This window comes from Silurus aristotelis (genome assembly GCF_946808225.1).
Source record: "Silurus aristotelis genome assembly, chromosome: 1".
Classification (NCBI taxonomy): domain Eukaryota; kingdom Metazoa; phylum Chordata; class Actinopteri; order Siluriformes; family Siluridae; genus Silurus; species Silurus aristotelis.
In genome coordinates, this window is record NC_139574.1 from 15175863 (window position 1) to 15195149 (window position 19287).

At 38.0% G+C, this 19287-nt stretch overlaps 1 protein-coding gene across 3 annotated transcripts in view; it reads left to right on the forward strand.

Moving 5' to 3' along the window:
• LOC310727112 (collagen alpha-6(VI) chain-like) overlaps positions 1 to 11779 on the forward strand; it is a 60103-nt gene extending 48324 nt beyond the window's left edge. The window contains exons 21-41 of one of the 3 annotated variants that reach the window (XM_083543301.1): positions 2855 to 2920; positions 3445 to 3498; positions 3599 to 3634; positions 4136 to 4198; positions 4799 to 4861; positions 4952 to 5014; positions 5138 to 5200; positions 5517 to 5567; positions 5650 to 5685; positions 5830 to 5892; positions 5983 to 6045; positions 6133 to 6168; positions 6955 to 6991; positions 7079 to 7090; positions 7214 to 7707; positions 7825 to 7921; positions 8599 to 9267; positions 9389 to 9515; positions 10348 to 10505; positions 10780 to 10950; positions 11106 to 11235. In XM_083543301.1, the coding sequence (XP_083399427.1) occupies positions 2855 to 2920; positions 3445 to 3498; positions 3599 to 3634; positions 4136 to 4198; positions 4799 to 4861; positions 4952 to 5014; positions 5138 to 5200; positions 5517 to 5567; positions 5650 to 5685; positions 5830 to 5892; positions 5983 to 6045; positions 6133 to 6168; positions 6955 to 6991; positions 7079 to 7090; positions 7214 to 7707; positions 7825 to 7921; positions 8599 to 9267; positions 9389 to 9515; positions 10348 to 10505; positions 10780 to 10838 (2310 nt within the window). In that variant the 3' untranslated portion in view covers positions 10839 to 10950; positions 11106 to 11235. Of the gene's footprint in view, positions 1 to 2854; positions 2921 to 3444; positions 3499 to 3598; positions 3635 to 4135; positions 4199 to 4798; positions 4862 to 4951; positions 5015 to 5137; positions 5201 to 5516; positions 5568 to 5649; positions 5686 to 5829; positions 5893 to 5982; positions 6046 to 6132; positions 6169 to 6954; positions 6992 to 7078; positions 7091 to 7213; positions 7708 to 7824; positions 7922 to 8598; positions 9268 to 9388; positions 9516 to 10347; positions 10506 to 10779; positions 10951 to 11105 lie in introns of all 3 variants that reach the window. The other 2 variants (XM_083543299.1, XM_083543300.1) reach the window with 2 other exon arrangements.
• The last annotated feature ends 7508 nt before the right edge of the window (positions 11780 to 19287 follow it).

The following is a 19287-nucleotide window of genomic DNA, read 5'->3' on the forward strand; positions in this document are numbered from 1 at the left end:
AACTCCTCCACCTTCTCCACCTCTTCTCCCTGCAACCGCATCACTCCACTGCCCTCTCTCTCATTCACACACATGTACTCTGTCTTACTCCTACTGACTTTCATTCCCCTTCTCTCCAGCGCATATCTCCACCTCTCCAGGCTCTTCTCAACCTGCTCTCTACTCTCACCACAAATCACAATATCATCTGCAAACATCATAGTCCAGGGAGACTCCTGTCTGACCTCGTCCGTCAACCTGTCCATCACCACTGCAAACAGGAATGGGCTCAGGGCCGATCCTTGATGCAGTCCAACCTTCACCCTGAACCAGTCTGTCGTACCTACTGCACACTTCACTGCCGTCACACTGTCCTCATACATGTCCTGCACCACCCTCACATACTTCTCTGACGCACCTGACTTCCTCATACAATACCACAACTTCTCTCTTGGCACTCTGTCGTACGCTTTCTCTAAATCCACAAATACACAATGCAATTCCTTCTGTCCTTCTCTATACTTCTCCATCAACATCCTCAAAGCAAATAAGGCATCTGTGGTGCTCTTCCTCGGCATAAAACCATAGTGTTGCTCACAGATGGTCACCTCTTCTCTCAGCCTGGCTTCCCATAACTCTTTCCCATAACTTCATGGTGTGACTGATCAACTTAATTCCCCTGTAGTTACTGCAGGTCTGCACATCTCCCTTATGCTTAAAGATCGGTACCAGCACACTCCTTCTCCATTCCTCAGGCATCCTCTCCCCTTCCAGAATCCTGTTAAACAATCTGGTTAAAAACTCCACTGCCATCTCTCCTAAACATGTCCACACTTCTACCGGTATGTCATCTGGTCCAACCGACTTTCCATTCTTCATCCTCTTAATCGCTGCTCTCACTTCCTCCTTACTAATCCTATCTACATCCTGCTTCACCAACTCCACATCCTCCAACCTTCTCTCTCTCTGATTTTCCTCATTCTTCAGCTGCTCAAAATACTCCCTCCACCTTCTCAACACACTCTCCTCACTAGTCAACACATTTCTCTCTCCATCCTTTATTGCTCTAACTTGCAGCACATCCTTCCCAGCTCGGTCCCTCTGCCTGGCCAATCGGTATAAATCCTTTTCTCCATCCTTAGTGTCCAACCTCTTATACAGCTCCTCATATGCCTTTTCCTTGGCTTTCGCCACATCCCTTTTTACCTGCTGCCGCATCTCCTTGTACTCCTGCCTACTTTTCTCATCACTCTGTCGATCCCACTTCTGTTTTGCCAACCTCTTTCCCCTAATGCTCTCCTGCACTTCCTCATTCCACCACCACGTCTCCTTGTCTTGCTTTCTATTTCCAGATGTCACACCAAGTACTTTTCTAGCTGCCTCCCTCATCACTCCTGCAGTAGTTGCCCAATCATCCGGCACCTCTTCACCACCACCAAGCCCCTGTCTGACCTCTTCCCTGAACCTCACACTACACTCTTCCTCCTTCAGTTTCCACCATCTTATTCTTCTTTCAATCCTTACTTTCCTCCTCTTCTTCTTCGCCTCCAAAACCATCCTACAGACCACCATCCGATGCTGTCTAGCTACACTGTCCCCCACCAACACCTTACAGTCTCCAATCTCCTTCAGGTTGCATCTCCTGCATAGCACATAGTCCACCTGTGTGCACCTCCTTCCACTCTTATACGTCACCCTATGATCCTCCTTCTTAAAATACGTGTTCACCACTGCCATTTCCATCCTTTTAGCAAAATCTACCACCATCTGCCCTTCCACATTCCTCTCCTTAAAACCATACCTACCCATCACCTCCTCATCACCTCTGTTCCCTTCACCTACATGCCCATTAAAGTCTGCCCCAATCACCAATTGTTCTTTCCTAGGTACACCATCTACCACGTCATCTAATTCACTCCAGAATCTTTCGTTCTCCTCCATCTCACAGCCAACTTGTGGAGCATAGGCACTGATGACATTTATCATCATCCCTTCAACTTCCACCTTCACGATCATCACCCTATCAGAAACTCTCTTCACCTCCACTACACTCTTACTGTACTCTTCCTTCAGAATCACCCCTACACCATTTCTCTTCCCATCCACACCATGATAAAACAGTTTAAACCCACCTCCAATGTTCCTGGCCTTACTCCCTTTCCACTTGGTCTCCTGAAGACACAGCATATCTACCTTTCTCCTCTCCATCATATCAGCTACCTCTCTCCCTTTACCCGTCATAGTACCAACATTTAAAGTACCAACCCGAACCTCTACTCTCCTACACTGCTCCTTTTCCTGCCGTCTCTGTAGACGTCTTCCTCCTCTCCTTCTCCTCCTTCGGCCAACAGTAGCCCAATTTCCACCGGTACCCTGTTGGCTAACGATACCTGTGGCGGTCGTTGTTAACCCGGGCCTCGACCGATCCGGTATGAAATTCTCATTTGTGATCCGCATATTTGATTTGGCACATGTTTTACGCTGGATGCCCTTCCTAACGCAACCCTCCCCATTTACCCGGGCTTTGGACCGGCACTAAGAGTGCACTGTCTTGTGCCCCCCTAATGGCTGGGTTAAAATGGTAAACTAAACTGTTTACCATTTTTTGTGTAAAATGGTGCTCAAAGTTGTACATTACAACGAACAGTAAACCTGTCCACACATTTGCAGTCTTGCCTACTAGGGTTTCTATGTGCATAGAAAAAGAAAAATTAAAAAAATTCTAAGAGATAGACATCTTGTTTTTGTGACTCAAAATTATTTATTAAAATAAACATGATGTTGAATCCCTGTGTTGTTCCTCATTACATGGAATATACTAAATATTTAGGTATGGGGCAAGAGGTCTAATGTTGTATTCTGCTCTTCTAACAAGGGTGAAACAGGCAGTGACAACAATAGACGTGGTCCCAAGGGTGAACTTGGATACCCTGGCCTACAGGTATGTCTTGTTCAGACTTTTTCAGACAGTGATTTCTGTAGCTAAAATTCACTTAAACCAGATATAATGCACTTTTACAGCCTATTTTACTCAAGTTTCAGCATGAAGGTTCTAAAATGCTTTTCTGTTTAAAATGTTTGTAAAGAGTTTTTATTTGAGTTAGCATAGCCTTCAGCTTGAAATCAGTCTGGTTATCATCCTCAAACTTCACTCATCTTAAAGCATTTTCCCTAATAAAATTTCACTTGCTGCTAATTTGTTTTTAATTAGTTAGTTTAATTAACTAATTAAAAGAAAATCCAAAACATCAGCTTTTTTAAATACTGAAACGAAGTAGTCTCACTAAGATCTGTGGTTTTTTTTTTGTTTTATTATGATATTTGATGTTAACCTTATCTGATAAGTTTGATCTGTATGATTTTATCTATTGAATATAGATATTTACAGATATATATTATAATGTTTATTTGCAGTGGACATCAGGATCTATTATAGGACAATAACTTTCTTTGTTTGAATGACAGGGTGACACAGGTCCAGATGGCAGTCCAGGTTCTCCTGGGGATGCTGGCAATCGTGTAGGTTCTCTCAATTTTTTAATAAAAAATAATAGCAAACTGAGGTTTTAATGTGTAACTTTTATTAATTTATTTTTAATTATATTTCATCTTTTTACAGGGTCAAAAAGGAAGAAGAGGCGCCTCAGGTCTACCGGTATGAAATCTTGACTTGTACCACAAATGTTCTTTTTTTCATTGGAAGTCCACCGTACCTTTTTCCTTTATTAGTAAGCATGAATTACTGAGTATTAAGTATTAAAATGCACGAGTACAAATGAGGAGCACACTGTAGGGGATGACTAAGAATTATAATGAAGGAGCAGCATGCAATTGTCATGATTACGCTGAAATCACAACCTTTGACCCCAGTACCCATCATCCCCTGCATATCACATGACCTGTCACCCATCAGAACTGACACCTGTCCTGTGTTCACTAATCATCTATTACCTTACATAACCCTACATAAATTCTAGTTTTGTAGCAGATCCAGTGTTTATTCGTTTTTGGTTCTTTTTTCCCACGGATTTGGTTAGTTGCTTATTTGTTTTAATCCTTCAAAATAAAATAGGCATTTGCATGTTTTATATCTTAAATTACATTACAGCAGTATACATTAGATGCTGTTGTTTTACTCATTTACTTGTTTTCTCAGGGTGCCAGAGGACCTCAAGGACAGTCAGGACCACAAGGAATCTCAGGACCTTCAGGATCACTGGTGCCTTATTTAAATTTTTGTCTTTTGGTTAATGACATTTACCATGTTATCCTTGTTAGATTTTGCTTAACTTTTCCTAAAGATTTAAAACTATATATATATTTGTTGTAGTTGAGACAAACTAGTTGTTCTATCTCCCAAGCTGAGTGATCCACAGTTTAAAGAAATACTGTATAAGAAAACATTGGGGGAAAAAAAAAAACATTGAGGTTGCATCTGATTTGCAAACTCTGGTACTTTTAACTTCCCAGGACAAGGCTTTTAACAGCAATTGTCTTCTTTCAATTGTCTTCTTTCAATATCAATCAGCTGATGATTAAGGCACAAAAATTAACCAACACTAATACAGCTGATAACCCTTCAGGGGAAGGCCAGACAGACAATGTAGAGACTCTTTAAAGTCTTTTTATTTTTTCTGCTGCTCACGTTACGGTTTGTTACAGCATATCATCCATCTCCACAGCTCTCTGTCCTCTACATCTGCCTCTTTCAAACCAACTACATGCATGTCTTCCCTCACCACATCCATGAACCTCCTCCCTGGCCTTCCTCTTTTTCTCCGTCCTGGTGGCTACATCCTGTTTTTCTTTTGTTGTGCAGGGACCAATGGGTCCTTCTGGAGCTCTTGGACAGAAAGGGATATCTGGTTTTCCAGGACCACAGGTATGCTCCAAAGTTCAGTCCACTACATCAAAAAAATTTTTCCACCCAAGGCTAATTCTTCAACAATGCTAATTGTGTACTTCCAACCAGGGACTACCTGGTACACAAGGAAACACCGGACCTAAAGGAAATGTTGGACCCAGGGGACAAAAGGTATTTTTATTTTTTTTTTTACACTTTGCATGTAATATTTCGAGATTTAACGTATATTGTACTTGTGTACAGCTTAGCTTTAGCACTTGGCCAATCTATGTTTAAGTCCATCTTCTTATGCAGGGTCAGCCTGGGGAACCCGGAAATAAAGGAACAGCTGGACCACAGGGTCCCAGAGGCCCACTGGTATAAATGAAATATTATTTTAATTTGGTACTGGATTGTTAATTAGGGATAAACAAATAGGGATTTATTTTTTATGCTAAAGTTTATATTTATAATCTATATATTTCTATAAAGCTGCTTTGGAATAATGTAATTGTTAACCACTATTAAAAAAAAGACAATTAAATTATTAGAGTTGATACTAATTAGGCTGGGTTGATCAAGGAATGCCATATTGCACTCTTTTCATGTAATTTATGTAAAATGTAAATGTAAAAGTGTTTTGACTTATTCTGATGTTAATGACAGTTCTACCTTTGTTGGCTATCTACCACAGGGTAATGATGGTCAAGATGGATTTGGGTTAGCAGGACCTAAAGGACTGAAGGTAACTCGCTACTGTTTTTTCGTGTTGCAATTACTTTTTAAAAATGTTTAACAAAACACAAACTGATTTGATCTATTCCAAGGGAGACCCTGGATTTCCAGGACATCCTGGATTTCAGGTACACTTTCTTTGCATATTTACATTTTGTAGAGTTGAGTTTGTGTAGATACCAACATATGTGGTGTCTTGCATTCTATCAGCTAATTCAAAAATCACATCAATCATCAATTTAACTTAACTGTGTTGAGCTATTTTTATGCAGGGTGAACCTGGAGATCCTGGGAGAAATGGTGATAATGGCCCTAAGGGTTTAAGAGGAAGAGAGGTATGAATAGTAATATATTTTCCATTATTTAAAATTCTTTTCTCTGAAGAAACTGGATAGTTTCTTCAGTGTTGGTCTGATGTATTACAGGGTAGTGCAGGTGGGATGGGAACACCTGGAAATCCTGGCAGCATTGGACCACCTGGACACAAGGTTTGCAATTCTTAGTAATATTATTTATTTATTTTTGAGACAAATAACTATTCATTACATTAATAGTTCTTGTGCTTTCCATGAAAGGGCCCTAAAGGACCCCCGGGAACTATGGAAATGTCTGTAAGTCTTTCTTTTTTAAGTTCTTTTTTTTGGGGGTTTCAGTGGTTATTACTTCTTTCGGCTTCTCCCATTAGGGGTTGCCACAGCGGATTATCCGCCTCCATACCCCCCGTTCTCTACATCTGCCTCTTTCAAAACAACTACCTGCATGTCTTTCCTCACCACATCCATGAACCTCCTCCTTGGCCTTCCTCTTTTTCTCCGTCCTGGCAGCTCCATCCTCAGCATTCTCCTACCGATATACACCATGCCCCTCCTCTGCACATGTCCAAACCATCTCAATCTCGCCTCCCTCACCTTGTCTCCAAAACGTCCTGCATGCGCTGCCCCTCTAATAAACTAATTTCTAATCATGTCCATTTTCGTCACTCCTAACGAAAACCTCAACATCTTCAGCTCTGCTACCTCCAGTTCCACCGTTTGTCTTTTACTCAATGCCACTGTCTAAACCATACAACATCGCAGATATCTGTAGATACCCTTCTATCACAAATCACTCCTGTCACTCTTTTCTTCACTTCTCTAACACACTCACCATTACTTTGCACTGTTGAACCCAGGTACCTGAACTCCACCTTCTCCACCTCTTCTCTCTGCAACTGCACCACTCGACTGCCCTCCCTCTCATTCACACACATGTACTCTGTCTTACTCCTATTGACTTTCATTCCCCTTCTCTCCAGCATGTACCTCCATCTCTCCAGGCTCTTCTTAACCTGCTCCCTGCTCTCACCACCAATCACATTATCAGTGGTCACTAAGTTTCTTTTTTTTTTATAATTTTAGACTTGTCAACTGATTAGCTACATCAGGAACAACTGTGGTAAATTTTCATAGTCTTCTACTGTGCTATAGTTCTATAGCTGTTTATTCAGGTTTTTAACTGTAATTTCACATTTTGCTCCCACAGGCTGCTGTAAAGGTAGGTTTGTAACTTTCTTTACTTTGCAACACACCGATAATAAGGATTATAAGGAATCACTGTTAAAAGTGCACTAATAAACATGAGCACCTCTTTATTTCTTTGGCATGTCTGCACATCTAGATAAAGCAGCTTGCCCTGTCTACCCAACTGAACTGGTGATTGGTCTGGACATGTCTGATGACGTTAGTTCTCCATTATTCGAAAGAATGCGCTCAACTCTTCTTTCTCTGCTGGGCAGCATTGATATCACTGAAAGCAACTGTCCCCAAGGCACACGAGTGTCTGTGGTCTCTTACAACTCTAATACCAAGCACCTCATACGTTTTTCTGACCATTGCCGTAAGAAAGATTTGGTGGAAGCTGTGAAAAACATCCCTCTGGAACGTACCTCCAACAGACGCAACATAGGTGCAGCTATGCGCTTTGTGGGTAGAAATGTTTTTAAACGTATTCGTCAGGGTGTTCTGATCAGAAAGGTGGCGATCTTCCTTTCTGGTGGACAGTCCCAGGATGTGACCTCCATAATCACAGCTGTTTTAGAATACAAGGCTCTGGATATAAACCTTGGTGTCATTGGATTTAGGGACACTCCAAATGTTCGGCGTGCTTTTGAGGTAATATAAAATGGCAGCAGTGATACCTGAAATGAAGCATTAAGGATCAAATCGATTGGTGTGATGCACTTTTTAAAGACTTAACAACTGTGCTTTTGTTGTGTGTTTATAATGAAGGCCGATGAGACTGGAAGTTTTATTTTATCAGTGGTGGAAACATCAGATACCCAGAATGCAGCACTTGAGAAGATCCAGCGATGTGTCATCTGCTTTGGTAATATGTACAACCCCAATTACAAAAATGTTGGGATGCTATGTAAATAACAAAATGCAATCATTTGCAAATCTCATAAATCCATGTTTTATTCAGAATCATTCATATAAAACATATCTAACATACTAAATTTTAAGGAAAAACAAAGCACAAGGACAAAAAAAAAAAATCAATATTGGAAGCCTGTCCTCTTTAGGGGCTTTCAAAATCACTGTCTGAACACATTGTTCTTGGTGACATTCAAAGATCCAGGTTGAATCACTTAAAGCTGCCATCTTCACTGGGCCAAATCTCAATTAAAATTGTCTTCTATAAAGTTGGAACACTGTTCTTTGGTCATTTTAAATAATTTTTGTAAACCACTCTGCATACTCAAGACTAAAAAAGAGAGGGATCATCCGGTTAATCAGCTCTCAGTTTAAAAGCCTGATTGTGTGGGAAGTGAATAGTTATGAGATCAAATCCAAATAACACCAAGCCTACACTCTTGGGTCCTAGAGCAAAACCCGCTCTGGATAAGGAGCTGCCTGCAGTACAGATCTTCCGTTAACCAAAAATATTTAACCCACCATGAAACACAAAATTCTACAAAATTATTCCAGAACTACAGATAAAATTCTGTATCAAACACAAATGTGAAAAATTATATTGATTTATTTTATCTGCTGTCTTTTCAGATCTATGCAATCCAGCTATAGGTTGTCCAAACACCAGCGCGGCTTCCACTTCGAAGGAGGTAAACATGGATCTGGCTTTGTTGGTAGATGGTTCCCGGAACATCCAGGCTGATCGGTATGAGGGAGTAAAGCAAGTGCTAGGCACATTGTTGGACCAGCTTGTAGTGAGTGCTCAGCCCAATAAAGTTGACGGACAGGCACGAGTGGCACTTTACCAGCAAAGCTCATCATATAGTGAGGTCCAGGCTCCAGTCAAGCAGATCTTTACTTTCCAGCAGTTCCAAAACCATAACCTGATGAAGCAAAGCATCTTTGAAAATCTACAGCAGACTGGTGGCTACTCCAGGCTGGGTCAAGCCATGGAATTTGTAATCATGAAGAATCTTTTCACTGTTTCCAAGCCTCGAAAATACAAGATGGTGCTGCTTATAGTGGGAGGAGAGACAGAATATTCTGATAGAGAAAAATTGAAGTTTATTTCCAGAATGGCAAAGTGCCAGGGTGTGGTGGTTTGTACTCTTGCAGTTGGTGATCATTTCAACAGCACTCAGGTAGAAGAACTTGCCAGCTTTCCCACAGAGCAGCACATTGTTCACTTGGGCCATGTAAAGCAAGGAGAGCAGGAATACGCTCGCCGCTTTATAAGGACTTTCCTACACATTCTGAGTCGTGAGTTTTTATTATATCATTTTTTACAAAAATATAAAAGTTTTAATATATGAGGGTGCTCTCAGGTATTTATACATGAATGTATATTTAAGTTTGGTTTATTATTTATTTATAAATGCAGGGCAAATGAACACCTACCCTTCTCCATTGTTTAAACAACAATGTAAGAGTCTTCAGCAACAGCAAGGACAAGGTAAAGGTCCTGTCCTTGATGTCTTTGAGGCTGTCAAGAGACCACCCATCAACAGGTACTGTAACAATGCAATCATCTATCTGAAATTTTAGCACACTTAAATTAGCAACTTATTATGTGAAGATGGAATCTAAAAGGGTTATTCTGAATCTTATGCAGTTAATCATATCTGTTTGAGCTTTAGTTGTAAAGCTTTTGTATTGCTTCTTAATTTCACATTGCCTTGGAATTGAATACAGAAAATGCTGTGACCCTTTTTTTTTTTTGAGGGTTTAAAATAAATAAATGAACAAACAAATTGATTAATTGTTTGATTAGTTAATTAACCAAAACCAAAAGGTAATCAACCAAAACTTTAATCTATGCCTTAGTTCAAGAGAAACTGCAAAGAAAACATTTATATTTACAAGGGTTCAATACTAATTTTAGTGCAGTGCAACATCAAAATGTGTAAATGGCTTGATGCTGTAAAATTAAACAGATTTTCCACTTGCTTGTTCAAAAAGGAAACCGGTTTCAATTTAGCTTTAGTTCAAATGGTTTAACATTGTTTTTATATTGTATTATAGTCTGCCAGATGCTCAAACTGACATTTAGTACTCACTAACTACACTAATATTTCCAGCAGGGAACATTAAATGCCAACAATATTTGTTCAATGAAAATTGCGTTGTCAAGCACAATGTTTTATCCATGGATTTTTTGTTTTCTTACTTATTTATTTTTGTCTGTTTTGATTGGCACAGAGAGGTGGATTGCTATGTTGTTGTTAGTGGATGCTATGTACAGTATGTCACACATAATAGGCATGATGTTCCACAATATATTATAAAAAGAAGCATGTGTATGGAAAGGCAGTTTGAATAAAAGAAGTGCAATTCCTTCAGGTTTCCTCTCACAGGATCTACTTACACTGAGGTTACAGAGAAAGAATTTGTGGAGGAGATTGAAGAAGAAACAGAGTTTACAGAACAGAGAGGGCCACAGATGGAGACTGAGTATAGAAATAAGGATGGGCTCTTCTTGGGACCAGGAATGTCAAATGGTAAAGTGGCTTCTGTTTGACTGTTGAATTGACCATGTCCGTAAAGCGGGTAGCACAAGTGCACTTGAAGTGTTTAATATATCTGAGAACATACGACCATAGCCTTACTAATCATAACAATTTCCAACACTGTTAACACTTATGTAGCAAAATTAAATTCAAAATTGCATGACAGATGTTTAATGCGTAGTAAATAATACAAATGTAAGAATAAATAGTGAGATTGATGTGTCCTGCATGCACAATGCACGTGTCTGTAATTTCTTCTGTCTAGCCGAGTGTTTGCTGCATACGGACAGTGGCACCATGTGTGAAGAGTATGTCAAAAGGTAGTACTATGATAGTGAGGTTGGTGCATGCTTACTCTTCTGGTATGGCGACTGTGATGGCAACAGCAACCGATTTAGCACAGATGTTGAATGCTACAAAACTTGTGTCCTGTATAGTAAGTCATCTGCATCCATAAACAGTGCAGTATTAATGTTACAACCTGTTAGTACATTATTGCTAACCTCTCTCTCTCTCTCTCTCTCTCTCTCTCTCGCTCTATATATATATATATATAAATTTCTCTCTATTTCTATCTTTGTCTTTCTCTAGCTACAGATGTGTGCTACTTGAAAAAGAATGATGGGCCCTGTACAAAGTATGTACTTAAATGGTTTTATGATCAAAACCAAAATCAATGCATTCAGTTTTGGTATGGAGGATGTGATGGAAACCTTAACAGATTTGACAGTAAGGAGCAATGTGAAACCCGATGTGTGGACCTTCATACCCTACAGTGACTTTAATCAACCTACTTACAATGCAAACATCCTAGGATATAGAAAATATCTATATGTATATTTAACTCTAATCTACAAGGTTAAACTACATGTTTTGTAGATGTTGCATTTTCATATTCTCTTAATTGGTGCTGACAAAATGATGTCTTCTGGCACTGTCACTATGTAACTTTTATAAATGAAATTTATACTCACTAGAAAATATGGAAATCATGAAGGTGCTCATGTTTTAAAAACAAATTGACATTTGGTACTGAATTCACTTATTTTTTTCATTTTCTGTTTGTATTTTATATAAAAAAAAACACTACTACCACTTCTCCTGATGACGATCATTAAATAATTAATTACTTTTAATAGCCAGCGTAGCATGGGTGAAGTTATTTACATGATGATTAATGTAAATAGCCTGTTACAGGTTGTTAAGGTGAAATAAAAAAAAAAAAAAAGAAATAGCCTCCTTTACTGAGGCTCAATGGGTCACAATTTGTCCTTGTCTTTTTTAAATACTTGCATTCCTTTTTTGTTTAATAATTGTAATAAATAGTGCTCAGTGCAGTCACAGCATGTCTGTCTTTATACTGTCAGATACTGTTTATCTTTCACTTGAACATGTTATGCTTCATCTTTTCTTTTTTTTTTTTTTTTACTTGTATGGTACTCCACACATAACAATAGAGGTGAAAAGTAACAAATTACGGTACATGTATACGTTACTGTAATTGAGTTTTTTTTTAAGTTGTCTGTGGGAGAGACCATACAGTGGTGTTATTTGCTTCACTGTTTACAGTATGCATACAGTTAAACTGTTAAAATGTAGTTTATTGTCTCTTACTGAATACACTATAATTGTTATGCTTTTTGATAATGTTTGTTGTAACCTGTAGCAAAGAGATTATATAATTAGTGGATTAGGTCTTGGGGCCCAGATTACAAATTAGCCTGGGGACCCGGAAACCGTAATGGTGCCCCTAGATGCCTGTAATATAGACCCAGCTAAAAGCAAAATTTAGAAATGTCATTTATTTGTTATGAAACAAATTCCTGGCCATATTTAAGTGACCACTTTGACTTCAAGTGCAAGCAATGCAAAAGCTTAATCATGCAGTATATGATGTGTTTCACGAAGGTCACTGAGCTGGCAGCTTATAAAACTTGCACAAGCATGTAGAGGTTAGTTAATAATACTCATATCTTTAGTTTACATTATTGTTGAAGAGTTGCACTGCATCATTGCATTACATTGTTAATGTTGGTTAGCATCAGTGTTAGAAATGAATGGGGCTTGAGGGGGTGTCAATGCACTATGAAGCTCTATTACCAGTGTCACAATTTAAGTGTCATATGAAATGATTAAGTGTTCTATTTTAGTTCTGCTGATGTTGCCTTAGAGCACATGTGTCAAACTCAAGGCCCGCGGGCCACATCTGGCCCGATATACAATTACATCTGGCCTGCGAGATGATTTTATATAGATCTATTATTATTGTTATTAATGTCCCGGTGATATGAAGCACAAACTACAGATCCCATAATGCAGCGCTTCAGGTGACTTACCGAACGCTAGACTACCTGGGACCATTCCAGCGTCAATCAAGTCGAGCTTCTGTTGATGTATTTAAAGCTATTGTAGTTATTTTGAAGCTCCTTACAATGACGAAGAGAAAAGTGGATTCTGAAAACAGAGCCTTTCAAAACCGATGGGATTCTGAGTAGATGTTTACTGACACTGCAGGTAAACACGTGTGTCTTATATGTGGAGCGAATGTGGCAGTAATTAAGGAATTGAATCTAAGACAAAAATACGAGACAAAACATCAGGAGAAGCTGAAAAGCCTGAATGCAGAGCAGAAGATCCAGAAAGTAGAAGAGTTAAAGAAGAATCTGACATTTCAGCAGATGTTTTTCACCAGAGCAAAATCACAAAGTGAAGCTGGTGTGAAAACAGAGGAGAAATCAGAGTCTCATCAGCCGGTTATTTACTGAGGGAGAGTTTCTGAAGTGCTGCATGATGAAGCTGTGAGACGTCTGGTGTTTGACTGGAGATATTTTTATGGAGAGCAAAATATTTTAAGTTATTTAAAGTTTAAGATTATTTTTTATAAAATGGCATAAGAGCAAATAAATCTGATTGTTTCGATTTGTTGTTATTTTAACATTTACTTAAAAGCACAATTTTTATTGATTTGTTCAGGGTTTTTTTTGCAGCATGTTCATATTTCTAACTTGTATAATTTTGACAGGAGAGCAAAATATTTTAAGTTATATAAAGTTTAAGATTATTTATTCTGGAATAATATTCCTGTCTGGTTTTTATTCATATTCATAAAAACATTTAGTTTTAGTGTGTTCAATAAATGTTTGTCCTGTTCGGCCCGCGACCTAAAGTGTGCTTTGAGTTTTGGCCCCCGGTGCAATTGAGTTTGACAACCCTGCCTTAGAGTTAAGCCTTACAGGAGGTTAAAATTTTCTTACAAGTTATGACATCATATTTAAATAGCAATATTAAATTCTAAGTTTGATTTTTCACTTTCTTTTCTTTGCGTCACGTATGTAGCCTAAAAACTCGGAAGCCTGAAGACAATTTTGCGGAATGTTTTAAACAGTGGAGGTAGTGATAATGTAGAGGATATTATGATGCTCGTGCAGCAAGCTGATGACAGTTTATACGCTACAGATTTCCTATTTTTCAGAAGCCATTTAATTTTACATCAACATCAGTAATGTTGTGAAGGACAGAACATCTAAAGGACCAGGATGTCCTTTGATGGACATACCACTAGAAATAATTGAGTACCAGAGATGGCAAAAGTACACACAAGTTTTTTCCTGAAGTAGAAGTACAGATACTCTGTTGAAAGTTGAAATACTAAATATGCTTTTTTACTCATGTTAAAGTAGTATGGGTTCTCACATGTACTTAAGTAAATAGTAGCCATTAATAGTCCCTGTTTTAGTGTCATGCTGGTAACTGGACCTCACATCATATTAATATATTAATACAAAATATAAAAAATGTATCTTATAAATGTACCCAGGCTGAACAACCACCATACAGAATGCAAGCAGAAAAAAGATGATGATGTTTAGATGATCAGGAATGTCTCTTTTCTCAGTCATGTTTCACATAAAACACACTGTGTCTCATCCACGGTTGATAATTGATTACCCAATTTAATCAATATGATAAAAAGTGTATGACATTAATGGCATTTGCAGGCATTTTATTTAAAATTGTTTTAAAAATGTAAACTGTTCAAATGGTGATTATCATAAATGTTAATAATAATAAACTGCGTTAATAACATGACAAGCAATTTTATTCTTTGCATTTCTTCCCATAAACCATACCGAAATTCAACGGACATTTGTCGGACATAGTGACAGTAACTAAGGCAGGTTGGTTTCCATGTAGAGTATGAACTGTCATCACCTGGCTGTGCTGTGCAAGTTGATGTCCTTTACAATTTTAACAACTACCTCCATTGTTCAAAACATTCTGAAAATGTTTTGGCCGTCAACTGTGAGTGACATTACATCCCAATACATGCAAGCCCAATAATATTGTCCCACCCCTGACATTTGATTGACAGCTTTCAGTTCAATGCTTTGGAAATTCAAATGCAAAAGAAATTGCGATATCTTTTCAGTTTTGGCAGGCTACATACGCCAAGCAGAGAAAGTGTAAAAGCAAACATGGTCATTAATATTGCTATTTAAATGGACATCATAAGGCAAGATAAATGTCCCAATTTATGCGTCCACATATGGGAAACACAATTCCTTTTGAATATTGAATATCTTTCCATATTTAAAGATATATTTAAACAGTTAACATAATGTTATTTTATAACATTTACTAAAAAAATAAGATTAGTGATTGGGGCAGACTTTAATAGGCATGTTGGTGAGGGGAACAGAGGTGATGAGAAGGTGGTGGGTAGGTATGGCCTTAAGGATAGGAATGTGGAAGGGCTTGAGTAGGATCAAAGGATAAACGCCAGATTAGTCGGAAATGACAAGTAGTCTACATTAACCCAAATAACCACACTTTACAACTATTATATGCACACACTAGAGACTGCAATGTGTGAAAATAACAGAACAGCAGTTTGAAGTAGATCAAAACTGAAATACTCAAAACAGCCATTCTGCTAATAAAAACTATGCAACATAGTCACAGGGATCACTGTGTTTTCAAGGCTGTATTTGCAAGGCACTGTGTTTCTGCCATGTGATTGGCTGATAAATGAACTGCATGAATGCAAAAATGTTTCTAATAGGTGCCTGGTGAGTGCAGAGTGTCACTGCTTGGTATGTATGATTATGTATTTAATAAAAGAACATTAGATGTCAGTCAACAAATAATAAAGTAATTTTTAAAATGTAGGAGATTTCTTAAAGCAAATGACTTGTCTTGAGTATGCAGTGATGTCATTTGTAATCAGTTACATTGCAGACAGAGCAAATTATATATCCCCATATTTCTTCATACATTAGTTCTTCATACCATAGTCCAATGCACTGCAGAGGTGTTGTAGTTTACAAAAAGGTTTAGCTTGCTCAATTGTTTGTAACAGTGACTTTCTGATTGCCTGTAATGGGATAAATGACATATTGAGGGTTTGACATGTTTAACAGTGTCCTTTTTTATTAGCATAGTTAAATTTGTTTCAACTACAGTAGCTGGAAAACTGCAAAGGAGCTACTCGCCCTATGGGACAAAGTCATATTTCCAGTAGACTTGCATATCATATACACAACCTGGTTAACAGGCTAAAAACTTAAATCGCTAAACATGTTTAGAAAATAGAATAAGGTTACAACTTTTATTACAAGAGATAAAAGTGCAGAGAAGGCTGCTCAAATATTCTGTGCAGGGTTAGGGGATTGGTTGAAAAAAAAAAGAAAAAGAAAGGGAAAAAAGAGAAAAGCTTGGCTATAAAGAGTGCTGCACTCCAGAGTGCCAGAGGTCTGTGTAAACATGAGAATTATTAGTAACTGACAGTGTAACTGAATACGACACTTACAGTGTTCAATACAAAAACATAAATTTAAACACCTAGATGTCTGAACAGTGGAGTCTTCAAGCGACAGTTGAAGACCTACCTCTTCCTGAAACACTTAAATTAGCACTTTTCAAGTTTGCTTTGTAAAAATCAAGAGTTGTAGTAAAAGTTTGTAATCCAGCATACCAGTGTAGATTTATTCATTGTTAGAGACTCAAAGTACTTTTGTACATCGCTCTGGACAGGGGCATCTGCTAAATGCCGCAAATGTAAATGTAAATCGTAAACACAGCATGAAACTTGGATTCAATCCGATCTGTGTTATAGTGCTATAACTAGCGTCAGGTTAGTGGATATTTTTGTTTTGTTAATAAGTGCATACCTGAATAAGCAACATGATCATATCCTAGAATACTTACATTTTCTTCAGTTGATTTTGTCACTTTAATTCTGTTATCAGCCTACTACACAAGTATTTGTATATTGTATTTTTGATTTTGCAAAAAATCTTTTTGGATCCACCTGCTGAACAAAGTCTGCAAAGCAAAGACATTACAAAGCAAAAACTAATGCAAATATTTAACAAAATACCAGTGATGCTGGTAAGACAAGTATGGCAACATTTAGGAAGCTGCAGGAATATGACAATAACCTCTTGTATTGTCTCTTTTTGTTAAAACCCTTCCTCTCCAGGCTGGTTCTAAAATATGTTTGGCATATTGCCCCCAATAAACTACACCGTTCAAATTTTACAAAATTCTAATCAACTAAAAATTTTATTTGTCACATACATATTCATACAGAGTACAACATGTAATGGAATGTTTTCATGGTTGAGCCTGCTGACGGCATCATAGGCTGCTGCTTTTCTGTTGGGATTAAAGTCATGGCGGGAATCCTTGATAGGTCCAAATACACACCTATTATGACACACAACCAAAAGGCCTCCATTGGTTCCCTTAGAGCAGGGGTGTCCAATCTTTTCGACAAAGGGCTGGTGTGGGTGCAGGTTTTCATTCCATCCAATCTAGGGTGCATAATTACAAATACTCTCAATTCTTGGTCAAACTTGCTAACTTGGTCCAGTTATTACCTTATTACACACCAACCTTTCCTACATGTTTTCAATTCACTTTGTTTAGCATTCAGTCAAGGCAACAATCCACTATTCTTCACTGTATTGTCTTAATATGTGCAGTGCTTTTTAATGATTATTACTGCTACCATTTGCTCAGAGGCCATGTGTTAATAATTAGACCCAGAAAGGGTAAAATCCTCATTTTCCCAGTCAAAAAAGCCAGAGAAAGTTTTTTTACTGTACATTTCAACATAGGTTATCTATATGCACATCCAAAAATATTATATTATTAATTAAGTAGGCATAGGTAGTTTAATGAGGCAACATGTCTAATAGACTCAAGTTAAGTTATGATGAGTGAGTGGTTGCCTAATAACTTAAATTCATTAATCTTTTTTCTGAATTTAATTAATTTTAACACTGTGTTATGTGTACCATACATGGGTCTCTGTAGTATAATGTTGAATGTCAATATCCTGTCATTATTTCAATAATTTTCCAACAATATTTGAGATGCTGACTCCTATATTAAGTAGCATATAGTCACAATAACAGTAGTAAATTTACACCCTTTGTTGGTGCTTGTGTTATTGGATCAAGTGTACAACATGAGACTGTATGTATGTAGAGCATAAGGCATGGTAGCAAAGTATTAAACAGCTCAAATCTTTCTTAAGCATACTCTATTAACCGCTCCAGTTATGACATTTGGCAGAAACCTTTCTCCAAAGCAATTTACAATTATCTTATTTTTGTTACTGATGTCTACAGTTCAGGGGTTAAGGGCCTTGCTCAAGGGCCCACCAGTGGCAGCATGGTGGTGCTGGGATTTAAACTCACAACTTGATTAGAAGTTCAACATCTTAACCGCTGAGCTACCACTTAGAGTCACTTATAGTTGTTATGCTTTTTAACACATTGATTTTTGGTGTATGTATAACTGGTATGAAATATGTCAGGAATAGTGAGTGACTCAATAAACCTTATTTAAAAAAACGTTCACCCATACAGGGGCTAATTCATTTTAAAAGGTATTGAGAGCAAAGGCAGACATACCATACAATACATTTGCCTGTTTAGAGTCAATAACCTTTCTTAAGAAACAAACAAGCCTATCTGGTACAAGTATGTCACTGTTAAAGCCACAGTGTTCACATTTTACCCAATCTTTCGTTAGATGTAAACATTAACTGAAGCTCTATCTGCAGGATATTTAGCATTATGCTGTTGTCTCATGATTGACTGATTACATAACTGTATGAATGTGCAGTGAGTGAATGTGAACAAAATGCCCCTTTAGAAAAATATATCTCTACAAATGTATTTTCTATATTATTTACATGGATTTATTTCAATTGGTGAATTAAAATCTATATACTATATTAGCAGAATTGATGCTTTGATTGGAGGAGCCTGATTCTACCACCCATCTCACAGTCGAATCTTCACAGAAGTGTTGCAAAATGAGGATTGTGTCATTTTGGATAAAAATGGGTGTTCAATATCTGATTTCACATACACGCAGAAGAGCGGAAGTCTCTCAGTGTCAAAAGCCGACCTGGAAGAACATTTGAAAAACTCCTGCACAGATGACAGACATCAGGAAGAAGTTACACTCCCACATGACATGCCACCAGTCAACCAACCAGAGCATGAGCTGGATATCAGTCCACCCAGTGGAGTGAGGTAGAACAAACCGTGCGTAGAGCAAGGGCCGCATCATCTCCAGGCCCCAATGGAGTTCCATACAAGCTCTACAAAAATGCTCCAGCTGTCCTGCGATTCCTCTGGAAACTGATGAAAGTTGTGTGGCAGAAGAAGGAGATACCAACATCCTGGCGAAGAGCCAAAGGAAAAGGACTTGGCAGAGATCGGGCAGTTTCGGAAGATCAGTCTTCTAAATGTGG